Source organism: Nycticebus coucang, chromosome 3 (assembly GCF_027406575.1).
Source record: "Nycticebus coucang isolate mNycCou1 chromosome 3, mNycCou1.pri, whole genome shotgun sequence".
Taxonomy (NCBI): domain Eukaryota; kingdom Metazoa; phylum Chordata; class Mammalia; order Primates; family Lorisidae; genus Nycticebus; species Nycticebus coucang.
This window is the reverse complement of record NC_069782.1, coordinates 121,830,664-121,851,530: the sequence shown is the minus strand read 5'-3', so window position 1 is coordinate 121,851,530 and position 20,867 is coordinate 121,830,664. Positions and strand designations below refer to the sequence as shown.

General features: G+C 39.6%; 1 protein-coding gene across 4 annotated transcripts in view; it reads left to right on the top strand.

The window, feature by feature from the left end:
* IDE (insulin degrading enzyme) overlaps window positions 1-20,867 on the top strand; it is a 92,683-nt gene that overhangs the window by 43,438 nt on the left and 28,378 nt on the right. For all 4 annotated transcript variants that reach the window (XM_053582719.1, XM_053582716.1, XM_053582717.1 and 1 more), the window contains 7 exons: window positions 4,602-4,714; window positions 6,099-6,261; window positions 7,758-7,850; window positions 8,300-8,391; window positions 9,448-9,528; window positions 11,893-11,996; window positions 18,788-18,890. In XM_053582719.1, the coding sequence (XP_053438694.1) occupies window positions 4,602-4,714; window positions 6,099-6,261; window positions 7,758-7,850; window positions 8,300-8,391; window positions 9,448-9,528; window positions 11,893-11,996; window positions 18,788-18,890 (749 nt within the window). The remainder of the gene's footprint in view (window positions 1-4,601; window positions 4,715-6,098; window positions 6,262-7,757; window positions 7,851-8,299; window positions 8,392-9,447; window positions 9,529-11,892; window positions 11,997-18,787; window positions 18,891-20,867) is intronic.

Genomic DNA, 20,867 nt, shown 5'->3' with positions numbered 1-20,867 from the left:
CTGCATCAAGTCAGTAATACCAGTTGATTCATCCAATGCAATTGAATAATATATATTTTCCTTTTGAAGCATTGCACGAAGTTGTTCTTTTAAATTGAGGGTTAATTCATGCTACCAATCAGTTGTGGTTCTCCTTGAAAGAAGCAATTGTTTGTATGTATGAGTCCAAGCATCCTACAACTTTGACAATGCATTTTTTCACAATTTGTCACTGAATGGCTTCCCTCTTTTCCCAAGAATATAATAAGCTGCTTTATAAGTTACTTTAGTAGCATTATTTCCAGGTCTTATCACTACTTTAAAGATTTGTCTTTGCGGGCGGTGCCTGTGGCTCAGTGAGTAGGGCGCTGGCCCCATATGCCGAGGGTGGTGGGTTCAAACCCAGCCCCGGCCAAACTGCAACAAAAAAATAGCCGGGCATTGTGGCGGGCGCCTGTAGTCCCAGCTGCTCGGGAGGCTGAGGCAAGAGAATCGCGTAAGCCCAAGAGTTAGAGGTTGCTGTGAGCCGTGTGACGCCACGGCACTCTACCTGAGGGCGGTACAGTGAGACTCTGTCTCTACAAAAAAAAAAACAAAAAAGATTTGTCTTTGCTTTTCATCTTTTAATTTCTACGAAACAACCTTTTGCACCTCTCACTCTAACTTAAATATTTAGGTCCTTAATGAGTTGTTACAATGCTGATGATGACTGAATTTCTTTCTTTTTTTTTTGAGACAGTCTTAACTCTGTTGCCCAGACTAGTTGCATCAGCCTAGCTCACAGCAACCTCCAACTCCTGGGCTCAAGCAGACTTGAGCCTCCAAGTAGCTGGGACTACAAGTGCCTGCCACAATGCCCAGCTAGTTTTTCTATTTTTAGTAGAGATGAGGTCTTGCCCTTGCTGAGGCTGGTCTTCAACACCTGAACTCAAGGGATCCTTTCACCCCAGCCTTCAAAAGTGCTCTTTGAATTTCTCTAATGTTGATATTGCAATATCACAAAGCAAGCAAATCATCTTATCTTTAGCAGAAACAAGATAACATTATAATTCCCAATTCTCATTAAAAAATCTGTTCTCTTCCTTCAGCATTCTCTTGGTCATCTTTGACATGATGGGTTTTAAGCAGACAGAATTAAAAATACTGTCAAGCTCTGCAACTATTCACAAATTCCACTTCGAACAGCAACAGTGCACCATTGTCAAAAGCTGATAACAGACCGGTGTACTAAACTTTCATAAACTTGCCAACCAGCCTCATGCAGTAGTGTACCAGTCAGGTGGGAGAAGTTGGAACTAAATAGCAGTCAACTTAGCCCTTATAGCTCACTAATGTTCTAATTATGCTGGTCAATGTGGGAGGATTATTTTGAAACTTACTTTATTCTTTGGTATTTTAAATATGTTCATTTAAATAAAATAAAAATATATTAATAAAAATAAAAGGATCTGGGCTCGGCGACTGTAGCTCAAGCAGCTGAGGTGCCAGCCACATACACCAGAGCTGGCAGGTTCAAATCCAGCCTGGGCCTGCCAAACAACAATGACAATTATAACCAAAAAATACTGGGCGTTGTGGGCGCCTATGCTCCCAGCTACTTGGGAGGCTGAGGCAAGAGAATCGCTTAAGCCCAGGAGTTGGAGGTTGCTGTGAGGTGTGATGCCACTGCACTCTACCCAGGGTGACAGCTTGATGCTCTGTCTTGAAAAAAAGAAAAAAGATCTGTTCTACAAAATTTGGATTCAAAGTTCATACTTAAGGATCTAGAAGGCCACAAGTTCCTAACCCTTTGGTATAAAAGATTTCATATCATGTTAAGGCAATTCTCAAATAGTTATTAAATGTTCTTTAGAGAGTTCATGGAAAAATTCAAAATGGGTCATAGAATATCAAGGGAAATTTCTTATTTGATTCAAATGCTTAGTGACAGTAACAAGTGATGGATGTTTATCTCATTTAAAAATAACCTATTTTTGAGAAGACAGAATCAAGGTGAGTGGATTATTGTGTTTATAAAAAGATAAGTTTTTTTGTACTCTTTTTAGAATGATAAAAAAATTATCCCATATAGGTATTTAAATAAAAAGTTCGTTCTTCTTATTCTGTTCTATGACCTCTATATCCTCTCCTCAAAGACCCCAAGTTATTTCTTGTAATAGTTCCCAAAGTTGATTTTTTTTTTCTTTTTTGAGACAGAATCTCACTTTGTCACCTTTGGTAGAGTGCTGTGGCGTCATAGCTCACAGCCACCTCAAACTCCTGGGCTCAAGTGCTCACCACAACATCCAGCTAATTTTTAGAGATGTGGTCTTGCTCTTGCTCAGGCTGGTCTTGAACCTATAAGTTCAGGCGATCCACCCGCCTTGGCTAGGATTATGGGTGGATCCTTGAGTCACCACGCCCAGCCTAAATTTTGTTAATATGCTTTTATATATGTCTTTTAAAAAACATTAAATTAGGGCGGCGCCTGTGGCTCAGTCGGTAAGGCGCCGGCCCCATATGCCGAGGGTGGCGGGTTCTAACCCAGCCCTGGCTGAACTGCAATCAAAAAAATAGCTGGGCGTTGTGGCAGGCGCCTGTAGTCCCAGCTGCTCGGGAGGCTGAGGCAAGAGAATCGCTTAAGCCCAGGAGTTGGAGGTTGCTGTGAGCCGTGTGACGCCACAGCACTCTACCTAGGGCCATAAAGTGAGACTCTGTCTCTACAAAAACAAAAAACAAACATTAAATTATACAGCATTGTTTTGTAGCCTGAAGTCTTCACTTAGAAGAGCTTTGAGGCATTTAGTATCAGCACATACAGATCTCTCTCTCATTAATGGTTGCATAAAATTCTAATGTATGAATATTCTAAAATATCCACATATTTATAAATTTTTTAGCCATTTCCATTTTTGTTTTTATTATAAACTACATTTATTTATATGTTATATATATAATATACATATGTAGCTTTGCAAACTTTGCAAATAAAATCCTTTATAAAAGTATAAAACATAAAAGAACATCACTATATGGCCATATAGTTTTATCAGTAATTGAAAGTCTTTGAGTGTCTTTGGCACATTATGATATAGAATTATATAATGTTAGACCTTGGAAGAGACTTGTGATCATCTTACCCAATTTCCTTATTTTACAGAGCTTGGAGGAGTTAACCAGTTTGTCTAAATAGTCAGTTGACTCAGTTGGTAGTGAAGCTGTGGTTAGAATCCCAGTTCCCTAGGATTCCCCCTCCCAGTATTCTTTTCATCATTTTATACTACTCCCACAAAATCAATCACTTTATAACATTTGACTTTTTGGTGGGGGTGGGGGAAGACAGTCTCACTCAGTTGCACAGACAAGAGTGCTGTGGCATCAGCCTAGCTTGCAGCAACCTCAAACTGAGTTCAAGCAATCCTCCTGCCTCAGCCTCCTAAGTAGTTGGGACTACAAGTGCCTGCCACAAGGCCTGGGTAATTTTTTCTATTTTTTTCTTTCTTTTTTTTTTTTTTTTTTAGTAGAGACAGGGTCTAGCTTTTGCTCAGGCTGGTCTTGAACTCTTGAGCTCAAGTGATCCTCTCACCTTGGCCTCCCAGAATGCTAGAATTGCAGGCGTGAGCCACTGAGCCCAGATAACATTTTACATTTAACAATGGGTTTTAGACTGTGTCTGTATATAAGGTGAATGTTACGATCTCTGCTAATATTTCAGAAGATGCCTTTTGGGAATCGCATACAGTCATTTTTCCAAATGCAATTAATTCTGTTATTTCTAGTATTTTTTATTTATTTATTTGTGGAAAATCTTACTGTATCACCCAGGCTATAGTGCAATGGCATCATCACAGCTCCCTATAACCTCAAACTCCTAGGTTCAAGTGATTTTTCTGCCTTAGCCTCCTAAGTAGCTATGAGCACCTGCCCTACACTCAGTTAAATTTTTTCTATTTCGGGCGGCACCTGTGGCTCAGTGAGTAGGGCACCGGCTCCATATACTAAGGGTGGCAGGTTCAAAACTGGCCCTGGCCAAACTGCAACAAAAAAATAGCTGGGCGTTGTGGCAGGTGCCTGTAGTCCCAGCTACTCAGGAGGCTGAGGCAAGAGACTCGCCTAAGCCCAAGAGCTGGAGATTGCTGTGATGCTACGGCACTCTACTGAGGGCGACAAAATGAGACTCTGTCTCTAAAAAAAAAAAAAAAAAAAATTCTATTTCTTGTAGAGATAGGTTCTTACTCCTGTGCAAAGTGGTCTTGAACTCCTGGCCTCAAGCAATCCTCTCACCTCAGCCTAAGCAGGATTACAGGCATCAGCTACCATGCCTGGCCTTAAATTTATTACAAGATAATATTTGTGAAATAATACTGTGAATAATATTTATGAATATTTAATTTTAAAGCTATGAAAAGGTAGATAGGTATGAGGCATAAAAATGATCCAGCATTGCCTAGCAGCTGTAGAAGTTATATAGGCATTGGTAGGATTTAACTGAATGATTTATCTGTATCAGGTGCAATTTGTAAAAAGAATTTCAGGTTTTCCTTTTAATAGTCCAGACATTCTCCAGGAGATCCTAGAGTCTTAAATACTGCCCGTTGTATATTATGATCAGTTTAAGTTCTTATTTGTCTGTTTTCTTGTAGAATCTTTAGATGACTTGACTAATCTGGTCGTAAAGTTGTTTTCTGAAGTAGAGAACAAAAATGTCCCATTGCCAGAATTTCCTGAACATCCCTTCCAAGAAGAACATCTTAGAGTAAGTGCATGTATTTCAGGTATTTTTTCTTTTAAATTTATTATTTTAAAATTATGGACATAATGTATACAGAATAGGTGAAATATTTTGGTGGTTTCATTATGTAGTTTTTAATATTTGTGAGCATAATCAAATCAGTTTTACATTTCTAAGGAAAATGAATCATCAAAACAATATCAATATGTTCTGTTCTTTCCATGCTAAAAGTGGTTTTAGTAGTGGTAGCCTTGGCAGATGGTTGAAGCCAAGCATTGTCCAGTGCCAGAAGGGAAGCATCCAAAACTAGCTGCACAGTCCAGGGGACCAAACATGGACTTCATGCCAATGGTAATGAAATTCCAGTAAGAGAGAGCCTGGCCATTTATTTCTTTGTGGTTGATTTATTTATCTATTTTATCTATTTATTTATTTTTTTTTTTTTATTTTTTTATTTTTTTGTGGTTTTTGGCCAGGGCTAGGTTTGAACCCGCCACCTCCGGCATATGGGACCGGCGCCCTACTCCTTGAGCCACAGGCGCCGCCCTATTTATTTATTTATTTATTTATTTTTACATATACATGTGTTTATTAGGTTTCCATACTTTTGCCTTCACAAAATTAAAAAGGCTTAAAATTTAATAACAATAACAATGTTCAAGATAAGGACTAGAAACAAAAACCTCGTAAAGAACGAATGAACAGGGCGGTGCCTGTGGCTCAAAGGGGTAGGGCACTGGCCCCATATGCTTGGAGGTGGTGGGTTCAAACCCAGCCCTGGCCAAAAAAAAAAAAAAAAAAAAAAAGAACAAACAAGCATAAATACATTCAGAAAAGGAATCAGACAATTGCTACATTGAAATATTAAGTAATAATAATAATGCAAAGAAAGTAACATTCACGTCGTTAAATAAGAGTATGTCTATTATAGAATGCTCTATGAGATTCAGTAAGGAATCATCAGTTAACTTATTTTAAGTATCAAAAAATAGACAACTAATATTTATAAATAAAAGTAAAAGATAATTTCGAAAAACAGGTCATGCCAAATCTTATAGACAATAGAAAAAAAAGAAATACTTCAAAATCATACTTCTTGATCTGGGTCCATCTGATATTAAAATTGGAGAAAATATATTATTATAAAGGGAAAATTACAAACATGTCACTTATAAATGAGGATGCAATATCCTAAACAACATATTAACAAGTTGAATTAAAAATTAATGTTTAAATAATGTACTTTGGTCAATGTGGTTGATATGATTTTCTCTGGCAAATGATTTGCTCCTAAACTTGGGATTCTTTCATGAAAATCATTATTCTTAGTTTGTAAATGTTTTATTCAGTAGGAGTTGTATACAATTAATCTTTTGTGATTTGTTTGTTTGTTTTTTTTTTTCTCCAGCAACTTTACAAAATAGTACCCATTAAGGACATTAGGAATCTTTATGTGACATTTCCCATACCTGACCTTCAAAAATACTACAAATCAAATCCTGGTCATTATCTTGGTCATCTCATTGGTCATGAAGGTCCTGGAAGTCTCTTATCAGAACTTAAATCAAAAGGTAAGTTTCCTGGACAGCAGCTTCTGACTCTTTTTTTTTTTTTTTTTTTTTTAATTTATTTATTTGCAGTTTTTGGCCGGGGCTGGGCTTGAACCTGCCACCTCCGGCATATGGGGCCAGCGCCCTACTCCTTTAAACCACAGGTGCCACCCCTGGACAGCAGCTTCTGAATGTAGTGCCCCTCTGCATCTTTTTATAGCTCTCGTTTTTTTTCCTAAATATTTTCCTGTGAATATTTTTTTTTTTTTTTTTGTAGAGACAGAGTCTCACTTTACTGCCCTCGGTAGAGTGCCATGATGTCACAGGACTCACAGCAACCTCTAGCTCTGGGGCTTCCGCGATTCTCCTGCCTCAGCCTACCGAGCAGCTGGGACGACAGGCGCCCGCCACAACGCCTAGCTATTTTTTGGTTGCAGTTCAGCTGGGGCTGGGTTTGAACCCGCTACCCTTGGTATATGGGGCTGGCGCCCTACTCACTGAGCCACAGGTGCCACCCTCCTGTGAATATTTTTAAATGAAAGTGTTTTGTGTTAGTAAGGTGCTGATTTTTAGTGTGCTTTTATTCTTGGGTTTTTTCCATAATTTGTTTTACCCATCAGTATAGAACAGTGAAGATTAGATATTAGATATTTCAAAAGATAGTGTGGGGTGGCGCCTGTGGCTCAAAGGGGTAGGGCGCTGGCCCCATATGCTGGAGGTGGTGGGTTCAAACGCAGCCCCGGCCAAAAAAAAAAACTGCAAAAGATAGTCATACTGCATGTTTTTGTTTTTGTTTTTTTGAAGACAGAGTCTTGCTTTCCTTTGCTAGAGTGCTATGGCATCACAGCTCACAGCAACCTCAAACTCTTGGGCTCAAGTAATTCTCTTGTCTCAGCCCCCTAAGTCACTGGGACTACAGGCACCCACCACAACACCCTGGCTATTTTAGAGGTGGGAGGGGGGGTCTCGCTCTGGTGCAGGTTGGTCTCGAACCTATGAGCTCAGGGAAATCCTCCCGCCTCTGCCTCCCAGAGTGTTGGGGTTCCAGGCGTGAGCCACTGCCCGGCCCATAGTGCATGTTTTAAAGGAGAAAGTTAAAAAAGTAAAAGCCCACATTATATATTCTTTACTCTCTCTGGGAAATGTCAGTACACTGTTTATTTGCTTGCCCTTTTTCATTACATAAGAAAGGTGTGATACAGTATAGTCAATAGATGGTTTCCAAGGCTCCTCCTAACTCATACTCTTTGTTTTTACATAACATTTAAACACAGTAGTCTACTCCTGATTGGGAATTGATTTGAGGAGTCTTCAGGAAAGAACCCAACCCCAGAAATCTCGTTTTCTGCAACATTTGAAACTGCTTTTCTAAAGTTAATTTTTTGGGTTTTTTTTGGTCTTTTATACAAAAGGCCCATTCTGATCGTTTGCGAACATACAGTAGGAATTTTTAAAAATGTTCTTGTCATGAAAGAACCCATACATGCAATCATGTTGATTTCTTTTGAATGTTGCAGGCTGGGTAAATACTCTTGTTGGTGGGCAGAAGGAAGGAGCCCGAGGTTTTATGTTTTTTATCATTAATGTGGACTTGACTGAGGAAGGATTATGTAAGTATTAATTGACCTTTTTGCTTTTAAATGAAAATTGACTTTGTATGGTTTATTTTTTTAACTTTTTTATGCTGTGGATTTGTTGTATGTTGAAAAGCTATAAACACTTTAATTCATACAATTTATTTATTGTCTTTTTCATGTGTAACTTAGTCTTCATTTTATGGTTGATTTCCCCTCCCTTTAACAACTGATCATTATGTTGTACTTGTTAAATGTGTATTTGGCTTTTTATTTGCTCATTTACTACCCCAAGACCCCTTCTGTCACATATCCCTGATCCCAGAGGGCCTTGTATGGGATACCTGAAACCAGTCTCAGGGAGGTGAGGACTCTGTTTCTAAGAGGGACCATCTTCCGCCTACCTGACTTTACCTTAGGAGTGATCTCACTGCTTTGAAGGATTTAAGGACTGAATGGTTTTTAAGTGTGCCCCTTTTTTCCAGTACATGTTGAAGATATAATTTTGCACATGTTTCAATACATTCAGAAGTTACGTGCAGAAGGACCTCAAGAATGGGTTTTCCAAGAGTGCAAGGTACTTTTGTTTCACGAAAGTTTTGCTTAAGGAATCTATTTTTCAAAAATAAATACATGTGAATTAATTTGAATTTAAGGCCCAGTTAAACTTTTAAAGTTCTTTTTTCCTAAATAAACTCTAAAATTTCATAATGCATAGTAGTATTAGGTAAGGTTTAGTTGTACTAGTCTGATTTGGTGCTTGGGGGCACAATTAAGGGTTAAGGCATCATGTAGCCTTTTTTAGGAGGGAAAAGGGAAGAAATCAAATTGCTTTTCCATCCCTCAGAAGAAAATCAGCAGTTTCTTGAGCTAGTATCTATCAGGGCTTATGTTACTCCCTGGCTGAAGCTGCATGAACTATGTCATTTTCAAATATATAAATCTCTATCAGACTCTTAAATAATGAATTGCTTTATGTATGATTGTGTTTTTAAAAGTGATTTTATTGTATGTATTAAAAAAGCCTGGCTTTTTTCTTTCCTTTTTTTTTTTTGGCATAAAACTAAAGGTATTTGTCTTCCAGATTTTTAAAGGCTTCTTTTAATAGGGTTTATAAAAATATATTTAAGACCTAGCAAGAGTCTAAAATGTACTTAGGATGAGAAACACCCTCTTTAACGGACTAGGTAGAAGTTTAAGGGTATACTCTCTGCTTGTGAAGATTATGGGACAATAATTGATAATCCAGTTCTCTGAATAGGTCACCAAAATCATCCTCTATGGAATTGTTGGCACTCACAAGGTTCTTCCACACAGTTTTTCTAATTCTTTCATTAATAGTTTCACCAATGTAGGCTACAGAATCATATTCTGTGTTTGTTATTTTCATTCAAAATTATTTAGCCTATTTTTCTTTTGGTCTTAAGCCTAGGTTGGTGTGCTAAATTTTATACAAATTAAGAAGGTTATTTTTTTATATTTTATACATTGCTAAATCAGGTGTAGACGGTTTTTCAGAAAGTATGGTAAGGTTAAATATGGAATAGAAAGTTTATAGTGCAAACCAAACATTAAAAAAAAGTATTCCAAAATAATAGTTGACATATCTAATTGAGTTAACTTTCCATTTTAGGACTTGAATGCTGTTGCTTTTAGGTTTAAAGATAAAGAGAGGCCACGGGGCTATACATCTAAGATTGCAGGAATATTGCATGTAAGTTTGTTGTTACTTTGCTGTATACAGTGGTGTGTAGAGTATTCCAGTGATCTTTCGTGTACTACGTGAATGCTGAAAATTGAAGCTGAAGTATAAAAGTTTAGACTTTGTAGCAGTAGGGCAAATCTTGATGTCAAGATTATGTTTAAAATATCAATTTTATTAAAAATGATCATCTGTCAGGGCACAATGGCTGATGCCTGTAATGCTAGCACTCTGGGAGGCCAAGGCAGGTGGATTGCTTGAGCTTAGTAGCTGGAGACCAGCCTGAGCAAATCGAGACATAATCACTACTAAAAATAGAAAGAAAAAAAATTAGCTAGGCATTCTGGCAGTCACCTGAGTCCAGTTACTCAGGAGACTAAGACAAGAGGATTGCTTGAGGCTTAGAGTTTGAGGTTGCTGTGAGCTATGAGGTCATGGCACTCTACCCAGGGCAAGACTCTGTCTCAAAAAATTAAAAAAAATTTATCATATTTTCATTATGCAGGCATTTGTTTACTGGCATGAAATATTTTTCATTTCTGCTGGGCAAAGTGATTCAAGCCTATAATTCTAGCACTCTGGGAGGCTGAGGTGGGTGAATTGCCTGAGCTCAGGAGTTCCAGACCAGCCTGAGCAAGAGCAAGACCACTTCTCTAAAAATAGCCAGGTACTTACTGTGGTGGGCACCTATAGTCCCAGCTACTTGGGAGGCTGAGGCAAGAGGATTGCTTAAGCCCAGGAATCTGAAGTTGCTGTGAGCTGTGATACCATGGCACTCTACCAAGTGAAACTCCATCTCAAAAAAAATTTCATTCATATAGTGTGTCAAGTGTTACATATGTGAAAGCTACAGATCATCTACTGGTTTGTTTGTTTGTTTTTTTGAGATAGAGTCTCACTATGTCACCCTTGGTAGAATGCTGTGGTGTCACAGCTCACAGCAACCTCAAACTCCTGGGCTTAAGTGATTCTCTTGCGTCAGTCTCCCAAGTAGCTGGGGACTAAAGGCACCCGCCACAACATCTGGCTCTTTTTTGGTTGTCGTTATCTTTGTTGTTTAGCTGGTCCAGGCTGGGCTCCAACCCTCCAGCTTTGGTGTATGTGGTCGGCGCCCTACTCACTGAGCTACGGGCGCCGAGCTGATCATCTACTTTTTTTTGTTTTCATTGCTACCAGCCTAGTCTGAGCTATCATCATTTCTTGTTTGGATCACCATTATAGTCTTTTACCTGGATCTTTGTTTTCCTTCTTATCGCTCTACTGTAATAAATTTTCCCTGCCTCAGTGATCTTTTGAAAACTAAAATCTATTTGTTTCACTCCTTTGTTTAATGTCCTTCAATGGTTTCCCATTACAGTTGACATAAAAGCCAACATTTTCCTTGGCTTACAGGATGATCCGGTCCCAGCCTTTCTCTCTGGCTGCAATCCATACTACTCTCCAGCCCACCTCTCCCATTCACATTCCAATCTAAGAATACTGGCTTTGAGTAATTTTAAAGCATTATGTTTATTACTCCTTCTTAAAGCCTTACATTTGCTATTTTCTTTGTGTGGAACACTCTTCCACCTAATCTTTGAATGGCTGGGTTCCTCTTAAATCTCAGATGTCTACTCCTGAGCAAGACCTTCCTTTACCTCCCAATCTAAAATAATGTCCCTGCACCTGTTCCTTTTTTAATTTTCTTCATAGTGCCTGTCACTAAAATGACATTTTGTTTGTTCTCTGCCCCCCTCCCAACTAGAATGTGTGTATGTATGCTCTTGGGAGGACAATGACTTCACGTGGCTTACCTACAGTTGTATCCACAGTGCCTGACACAGAATATGTGTTCATTAAATATTTGTTGACTGAATGAATCAGTCAGTCTGTGTCAGAATATTGGAAGTTGTTCTTACTAAAAAAGCATCTTTCTATACCAAGACTATTGTTTTTCCCTACAACAACTTTCTAAATCCTGTCTGATTCCTTTTATAAAACTTTGAGAGGAAATTGTTCATAAAAATGTGTGTACTTAAAAAAAAATCCTATAGGTGTCAGCATTTTGCTACTGAATTTTCTTCACTAACAAGTACTCAGTTATTAACTAGAAATATTACTCAAAAGAAATGTGATTTTGCTCTCTATAATATAATTATGTTTGGGGATTAACAGTATATTGGCAGAATCAACATACAGTATGAAACTACTTAAAGATGTGGTAGGAAAGAGAAAAAGTCTCAGGGCTGCAGAAATTTTTCCAGTAAAGTAAAATATAATCGAAAGGAAGAAGGAGTATAAAATAATGAATATAATGTGCTAGAAATGTTAGCTTTAATAAATTAGACTCTGCAGTAGCCTTATAAATTTAATTTTGTATATTTTTCTTTTTAAAAGTATTATCCCCTGGAAGAAGTACTTGCAGCTGAGTATTTGCTGGAAGAATTTAGACCTGACTTAATAGAGATGGTTCTTGATAAACTCAGACCAGAAAATGTCCGGTGAGTGACCCCGTGGATCTTACATACTAAATTTTCATAATGACTAGAATGTGAAAAATTGAAACTGTGAATAAAATACTTTCAGACATTTTATCAAGCATGATTACAAAGGTAAGAGAACTTAATAGTCAAATCTCATATATACCACATTTTCTTCATCCGCTAGGCCATTGGTCAATTGATTTTTTTTATAAAGGCATTAATGTAATTAATTTGGGAATGCAAAGTCTTTTTTACCAAATTGTTCTTTTCCACCAGCTGCATATCCATATGGAAAAAGAATGAAACTTCACCTTCACCTCATACCATTTTTTTTTTTTTTTTTTTTGTGGTTTTTTGGCCGGGGCTGGGTTTGAACCCGCCACCTCCAGCATATGGGACCAGCGCCCTACTCCTTGAGCCACAGGCACCGCCCCACCTCATACCATTTTTAAAAATTAGAGATAGATCATAGCCTAAATATAAACACTGAAACTGCTTTCTGAAAGTAAACATGGAAAGATATCTTCAAAACATTGAAACAGGCAAATGTATCTTAGAACCCAAAAAGTAATAATCATTAAGAAAAAAATTGATAAATTGGACTTCATCAAGATTAAAAACACCTTACTAAATGACATGTACATTTGCTTACTTTATTAAAACACGAGAGAAAAACACCCAGAACACACATTATCTCATTTTGGACAAATAAAACAGTCTGAATATCTGTATTTTCTTCAATGTAGCTATATATTCTAGGAAAAAAAAAAAATCAACCTAAATCCTTTTTTTTTTTTTTTTTTTTTGAGACAGAGTCTCACTATGTTGCCCTTGATAGAGTGCCGTTGCATCACAACTCACAGCAAACTCAAACTCCTGGGCTTAAGCGATTCTCTTGCCTCAGCCTCCCGAGTAGCTGGGACTACAGGCGCCCGCCACAACGCCTGGCTATTTTTTTGTTGTAGCTATTGTTGTTTAGCAGGTCCTGGCCAGTTTTGAACCCGCTAGCCTCTGTGCACGTGGCTGACGCTGTAACCACTGTGCTACAGGCGAGAGCCTAAATCCTATAGAACTTTATTATACACCTTCTAAAACTGAAGCTACTTATTAACATAGGCAGAAAAAGCCTTGAATTTATTAATAGAACTCATTAGACAATCTTTAAGGCGCCTTTCAAGTTTCTGATTGCCTTGATGTGTCCTTTCCACTGATTCTGTTTGAATTAATCACAATTACCTGTGAAGCTTTTTCTCATTCTTTGGATGTCTTTTCCCATTTTCTCAGAGATTATTTGTAAAATTCTCATGAAAATTCACTACTTGGGAACTATATTGCCTGTTTTTTTTGTTGTTGTTTTTGTTTTTTTAGAGACAGAGTCTCACTTTATCGCCCTCAGTAGAACACTGTGGCGTCACACCTCGTCGTAACCTCTAACTCCTGGGCTTAGGCGATTCTCCTGCCTCAGCCTCCTGAGTAGCTGGGACTACAGGCGCCCGCCTGAACGCGTGGTTATTTTTTCTTGCAGTTTGGCCAGGGACCAGGTTCAAACCGCCACCCTCCGTATATGGGGCCGGCGCCCTACTCACTGAACCACAGGCGCCTCCCTATATTGCTTTTTAATGTCTGTAGTGAGGAAAGTTTTTGTTCTATACAGCTTCTACAGCTATATTCCCTCCGAACTTTTTTTTAAAGTTTAGGTCACATAATTTTTTTTATGTGTATTTTTTATTTAGCCTTTGACTATTTTAAAATATGCTGGCTTAAAGTCAATAGTCAGCATTCATTCTAGCCCACCATCTCCTTTTCTTGCTATTGTAAATTTCAGTAAGTAAAGATCGTTTTCTTTCATGATTCTAAGGATCACATCAGTGCCATGTCTATATTTTTCTTCTTTTCATTTAAGTAAAAGCTATCATTAAAAATATTTTTTTAGGGCTATACTAGAGCTCACAGGTTCGAATCCAGCCCTGGGCTGCCAAACAACAATGACATCTACAGCCAAAAAATAGCCGGGGTGTGGGGGGCTCCTGTAGTCCCAGCTACCTGGGAGTCTGAGGCAAGAGAATCGCTTAAGCCCAAGAGGTTGAGGTTGCTATGAGTTGTGACTCCACGGCAGTCTACCAAGGGTGACAGCTCGAGACTCTGTCTCAAAAAAAAAAAAAAAGAAAGGGCGGCGCCTGTGGCTCAATGAGTAGGGCGCCAGCCCCATATACCAAGGGTGGTGGATTCAAACCCAGCCCCTGCCAAACTGCACAAAAAATAGCTGGGTGTTGTGGCGGGCGCCTGTAGTCCCAGCTACTCGGGCTGCTGAGGCAAGAGAATCACCTAAGCCCAAGAGCTGGAGGTTGCTATGAGCTGTGATGCCACTGTACTCTACTGATGGTGACAAAGTGAGACTGTGTCTCTTAAATAAAAAACTTTTTTAGTATAAAATTAGATTTTTAGCAGGTAGTCTAAAATGCTACATCTGTGCCAGTTTTTTTGAACTGTCTTACAGTTACATATAACGTAGTTATCTATAATTATTTCAGTTATTATGACTTGTCTTTTTCTCCTAATTCAAGTACTCTTCCCTGTACTTTCATGAATCTCTAGTTCATAGATTGCTATATGGGTTTTATGTGTGTATATTCTGTCTCTTCTGTTACTCCCTTCCCTACCATTATTTATTTATTTATTTTTGAGACAGTCTCAAGCTGTCGTCCTGAGTAGAATGCCATGGCATCACAGCAACCTCCAACTCGGGCTCAAGTGAACCTCTGGCCTCTGTTTTTCTATTTTAGTAGAGACGCGGTCTCGCTTTTTTGCTCAGGCTGGTCTCAAACTCATGAGTTCAAGCAATCCACCCGCCTCGACTTCCTAGAGTGCTAGGATTATAGGCGTGAGCCACCGCACCCGGCCATTATTTATTTTTTAATATATACTTCCCCGCGTGCCCTCCCTCATTGTATGTTTAAGTTTTGAATTCCTTAATGATGTACTAACTTCTGGTTTGCTAAAGTATCTCTTTGTTAATCTAGTATGCTTAGTTTGAGGAATTGTGTTTGTCTGCTTTCTTATAAATAATGTCTCTGATGTTATCCATGGGCTAGACTTTGGTATATAACTATCTAAATCCCTAAGAATTGTAGTTGACAAATGTCCTTTGATCCCTTTTTTTAACCTAAGCATTAATGGACAGCCTCAGTGTCTGCTTCTTTCATATAGTCATTCTCCAAAGCATCTGGCTTGGCATCTCTCCTTAAATTGCTTTACTTTTTCTCTCAGAACTGAGTTTAAAGTTTTCTTGTTTTGGAGGATAAGTCTACTGCCAAATGAATGCTTCAGTCTTTGTAAGTTGTAATCAGTTCCTGGCTCATTATTCTGATGCCTGGGGTATTATTGTCCAGAGAAACCAAAACTATCTGTGTAATAAACTCTTCTCAAATCAAGTTATCTTATGGAAGAGGAGATGGGCATATCATCTCCCTACAAGGTCCTTCTACTTAATATATTTTTCAGAAATCTCCTTGAGAATTAATTTACTCGTTCTCTGAAAAGTAAACAAAGTGGAAACAATTCCTAGGGCTGAGTCTTAGTAAGTTCTGGCATGTACTGAATACACTTAAGCAGCGGTTCTCAACCTGTCGTGACCCTGGGGTCGCACAACCCTTTCACGGGGGTCACCTAAATACATCCTGCATATCAGATATTTACATTATGATTCATAACAGTAGCAAACTTACAGTTATGAAGTAGCAACAAAAATAAATTTATGGTTGAGAGTCACCACAACATGAGGAACTGTAGTAAAGGGTCACGGCATTAGGAAGGTTGAGAACCACTGCTATTAAGAAACATCATACGTCCTTCATGTACAAACGGATCACTTCCTTCTGGACACAACCAAATTCTTTCATATGCTAAGCTCTATGATTCCTCTCTATGTTTTTGTGGAATCTATTTCTTTTTTTTTTTTTCTTTTTTCTTGTGCTTTTTTTTTTTTTTTTTTTTTTTTTTTTTGAGACAGTCTCAAGCTGTCACCCTGGGTTGAGTGCCATGGCATCACAGCTCACAGCAATTTCAAACTCTTGTGCTTGCTTACGCGATTCTCTTGCCTCAGCCTCCCACGTAGCTGGGACTACAGGCGCCGGCCACAACGCCTGGCCATTTTTTCATTGCAGTTCTCATTGTTGTTTTAGGTGGCCCGGGCAGGGTTTGAGCCCTGCCAACCTCGGTGTATGTGGCTGGCGTTCTACCCACTGAGCTGTAGGCTCTGTCCAGTGGAACCTATTTCTTATGTAGCATGTTTTCTTTTCTTTCGTTCTTTTGTGTGTGTGTGTGTGAGATAGAGTCTTACTTTGTTGCCCTGGGTAGAGTGCCATGGCATCGTAGCTCACAGCAACCTCAAACTCCTGGGCACAAGTGATTGTCTTGCCTCAGTCTCCCAAGAACCTGGGACTATAGGTGCCCACCACAACGCCCACCTATATTTAGAGACGGGGTCTCACTCTTGCTCAGGCTGGTCTTGAACCAGTGAGCTCAAGCAGCCCACCCACCTCGGCCTTCTAGAGTTTTAGGATTACAGGCGTGAGCCACCGCGCCTGGCCTGTAGCATATTTTCTAGAACTGATAATGGTTAGTGGCAGGTAGGCCAGACTAGGAACACCTGGAGCTGAAATATTAGTCACACTAACTGATATGTCAGATTGTGTCAGCATATCTACCCAAAAGCAGGTGATCAGACCAAGTCCAGTCAGCCAGATAGAGTATTTTGTCTAGAATGAGTAGGAAATAGGTAGTGGTTCAGTCCATAATCGGAGCTGGGTAGGTCCAACAAGGGGCAGACATTTGGAACACAGATTGGGTTATTGAAAATGGATAGGCATTCAGCAGAGGGGAGTTTGGAATACAAGTGGTTTTCAGCTGTGAGGCTGACATTCAGAAGCGAGAACTGAACCCTTGGGAGAATAGGTGAGATCATGCAGGAGTAAACACGGGCCTAGTTATATGAATTGAGACACAAGGGGGTAGTAGAACCAACAGCAGGACTGACACACCAGGTCATCCAGGCTAGTTGACTAGAATTTCTGTATCCACAAGCTTTAAAATAGGATTGGTTCATGCCCGTGGCTGAGTCTGCTGGTGGAGGTGCAATGATTCCAACTTGGATGGTTAAGAGAAAGCAGAAGCAGAAATGCTGACCCTCCGCAGGAACGTCTTCACAAACCTGCTTTTGCTCCTCTGTGCTTATACTCTTCTATTCACTTACATTTTACCTTCCCTCCTTGACTTGTTCCTCCCCCAATAAGACTTCTCTTTTGGGCTGTTTCTCCTGTCCCATCAAAGAAAGTTTTTAATACATCAGAAGATAGGCATTTCTTGGTCTTGTCCCCTTCCCCCTAGCAGCAGGAATGCCTGTGTACATGTAATAGATGTATTTGATGCTAGTCTCTGGCAAGAAAAACCACAATGGTAAAAATAAAAGTTTCTTTGGTTTATTCATGGAGTTTTGGCTTTTATTTATTTATTTTTTTTTTTTTTTGAGATAGATCTCACTTTGTCACCCTTGGTAGAGTGCCGTGGCGTCACAGCTCACAGCAACCTCCAACTCCTGGGCTTAGGTGATTCTCTTGCCTCAGCCTCCCAGGTAGCTGGGACTACAGGTGCCCGCCACAATGCCCAGGTGTTTTTTAGTTGCAGTTTGGCTGGGGCTGGGTTTAAACCCGCCACCCTCGGGATATGTGCCTGGCGCCCTACTCGACTGAGCCACAGGTGCCGCCTGGCTTTTTTTTTTTTTTTTTTTTTTTTTTTGTAGAGACAGAGTCTCACTTTATAGCCCTCGGTAGAGTGCCGTGGCATCACACAGCTCACAGCAACCTCCAACTCCTGGGTCCGGCGATTCTCCTGCCTCAGCCTCCCGAGCAGCTGGGACCACAGGCACCCGCCACAACGCCCAGCTATTTTTTGGTTGCAGTTCAGCCGGGGCCGGGTCCGAACCCGCCACCCTCAGCATATGGGGCCGGGGCCCCCACCGACTGAGCCACAGGCGCCGCCCCTGGCTTTTTTTTTTTTTTTTTTTTTTAAGACAGAGTCTCATTCTGTCAGCCGGTCTACTAGAGTGTAGTGGCATCATCATAGTCATAGTCCACTGCAACCCAAGGTCCTGGGATCAAGCAATCCTGCCTCAGCCTTCCAGGTAACCAGGGCTATAGGTGCACCCTACTGTGCCTGGCTAATTTTTCTATTTTTAGTAAAGATGGGTGATTCAGCCTGATCTTAAACTCAAGACCAAACTCAAGACCTTGAGTGATCCTCCCAGTTTAGCTTCCCAGAGTGCTAAGATCACAGGGTGAGCCACCATGTCTGGCCATGTTTGTGGGGTTTTTTGATCTTTGGATGTGCCAACAGGTTTTCTTAGCACATTGTGAGGTGCTGTATTTTATATATTTTCCTGTTAATTCTGGGCCTGAACTATTCCTAGGAAAGAATATTTCTTTGCTTTTTTTAAGGACTGTTTTTCAACTGACCTTGTTCCATTTTTTCACCAGCTACTCTTCTTTTTAAATTTTAGTCAGCATAGCTAGAAGAATTTCTTCTGTAATGTCTTTTTCACACTAAAAATAATGGACTATAACCACAGGATAGTGGGGACTATGATAAGAAAACTGTTTGTTTGGGCTAAGCCTTACAGGAGATGCTGGATATTAAGAGGCCCAAAATATTCTTGGATATTATTTACATTTTCATGAGTCAGGGTCTATACATCTGTATATATAGCATGAAATTTACAGGTTTTTCTTCTGTTTGTTTTTTCCTTCTATCTCTAGGGTTGCAGTAGTTTCTAAATCTTTTGAAGGAAAAACTGATCGTACAGAAGAGTGGTATGGAACCCAGTACAAACAAGAAGCTATACCAGACGAAGTCATCAAGGTAGGGTTAACGCATCTGTGATTAAGCCTGATGTATAAGGAATCATAAGAACACAAGCTCTCTAGACCCACCAACCCAGGGCCTACAGTGTGGAGAGTGATAATCTCGTTTTGTCCGTATGGTCCTAAGTGGTCCTAAGTGAAAGAGATGTTGAGCTGTAGTTTAGGTTTTTATATGAGGAAATGGCATGTTAGCTACCTTCTTATGTGTCTGTCAAACCAGATGGCCACACTCTAGCCTTGTCTGTATGGTCCTAAGTGAATGAGATGTTGAGCAGGAGTTTTGGTTTCTGCAAGAAGAAATGTCATGCTAACCACCTTCTTATGTGTCTGTGAAACCACCATGGCTATAAAATCACTCCTAGCCTCATGTAGTCAAAGGGAATTAAAGTACAGGGTACACTGAGAGTTAAAGACACCTGAAAGGCAAGGAGAGGTGAAAGCAGGAAACATGAGAGACAGCTGGCAAGGCTCCAGAGAACTCACAGTATTACTGTGAACAGACTGGGAGCAGCCTCTGGGATTCATACTGTCTTCTGGTTCGGAGGTGCTATATTATATGCCTCATAGCCTTGCTCTTTTTGTCAACTTCATGTAATTAAGGATTCGATATAGGCATAAGACAGTACTTTACCCCATTCATTAGTAGTTAAGATTTTGCTTATGAACCGTATCTATTTACCTAGTACTTTTTCTTTCTCTTTTGTTTCTTATTGGCTATTTGCCTTTGAGATTGAATCCTTTATTCATGAAAAGGTATCAGAAAGCCTTACTCTGGCTAGATTCTACTTAAACTTGAGTACTGAACTTTTTTTTGAAATGTACACGTGTAAGCTAAGTAGTGGTTCACATCTATAGTCCCAGCACTTTGGGAGGCTGAGGCAGAAGGACCACTTAAGTGCAAGAGTTCAAGACCAGCCTGGGCAACATAATGAGATGCCATCTCTTCAAAAAAATAAAAAATTTAGCCAGGCACAGTGGTGCATGCATATGTAGTTCTAGGTACTTGGGAGGCTCAGGTGGGAGGATTGCATGAGCCCAGGAGTTCAAGGTTACAATGAGCTATGGTCTATGATCGTGCCATTATACTTTAGCTCTGTCTCAGATAAAGTATTTGTGTAACAATAGTATAGAAGAAAGAAGAAGTAGTTTAACAAAGAAAATCATCTCTGAAATATTCACGGTACAGAAGATCATTGCAGCCTTCCAATGTGTGAAAATCTCCATCTTGCTAAACTGTTAGGAAAGCTTATCTCCTTTGAATTAGTAGTAGGTCTGAAATAATGCTAACACAGGCGAGAAACCGCTCACCAAACTCTGACCATAACAAAGCTGCCTTTAGGGCAGTGCCTGTGGCTCAGCGGGTAGGGCGCCGGTCCCATATGCCGGAGGTGGCAGGTTCAAACCCAGCCCCGGCCAAATTAAAAAAAAAAAAAACAAAGCTGCCTTTAATGAGAATATTTTTTGAAAAAAATGTATCTCACAGTTCAATAGTAAAATTACTTGCTAAGTGTTTCCTAGTCCCTACTATTCAGCCATTCTGGAGATTTAGGTTGCTACTCAAATTTTATAGTCAACATCCCCTTCATTCTAGTGCCAGAAGACACAAATGCAAGAACCAGAATGGAACTGCAAAATTTACAAGGCTATGCCACATCAGCTAGAGACCAAATTACTGAACCCAGAATTATTGGCAGTCAGACTTTTAATAATAAAAAGTCTTATAAATAATAAAAAGTCGGACCAGTAGCCTATGGTCCGACTCACTTAGCTTTTATTTTATTTATTTATTTATTTATTGAGACAGAGTCTCACTATGTCGCCCTTGGTAAAGTCCTGTGGTGTCACAGCTCACAGCAACCTCAAACTCTTGGGCTTAAGTGATTCTCTTGCTTCAGCCTCCCAAGTACCTGGGACTACAGGCACCTGCCACACGCCGAGGTTTTTTTTTTTTTTGTCATTGTTGTTTGGCAGGCCT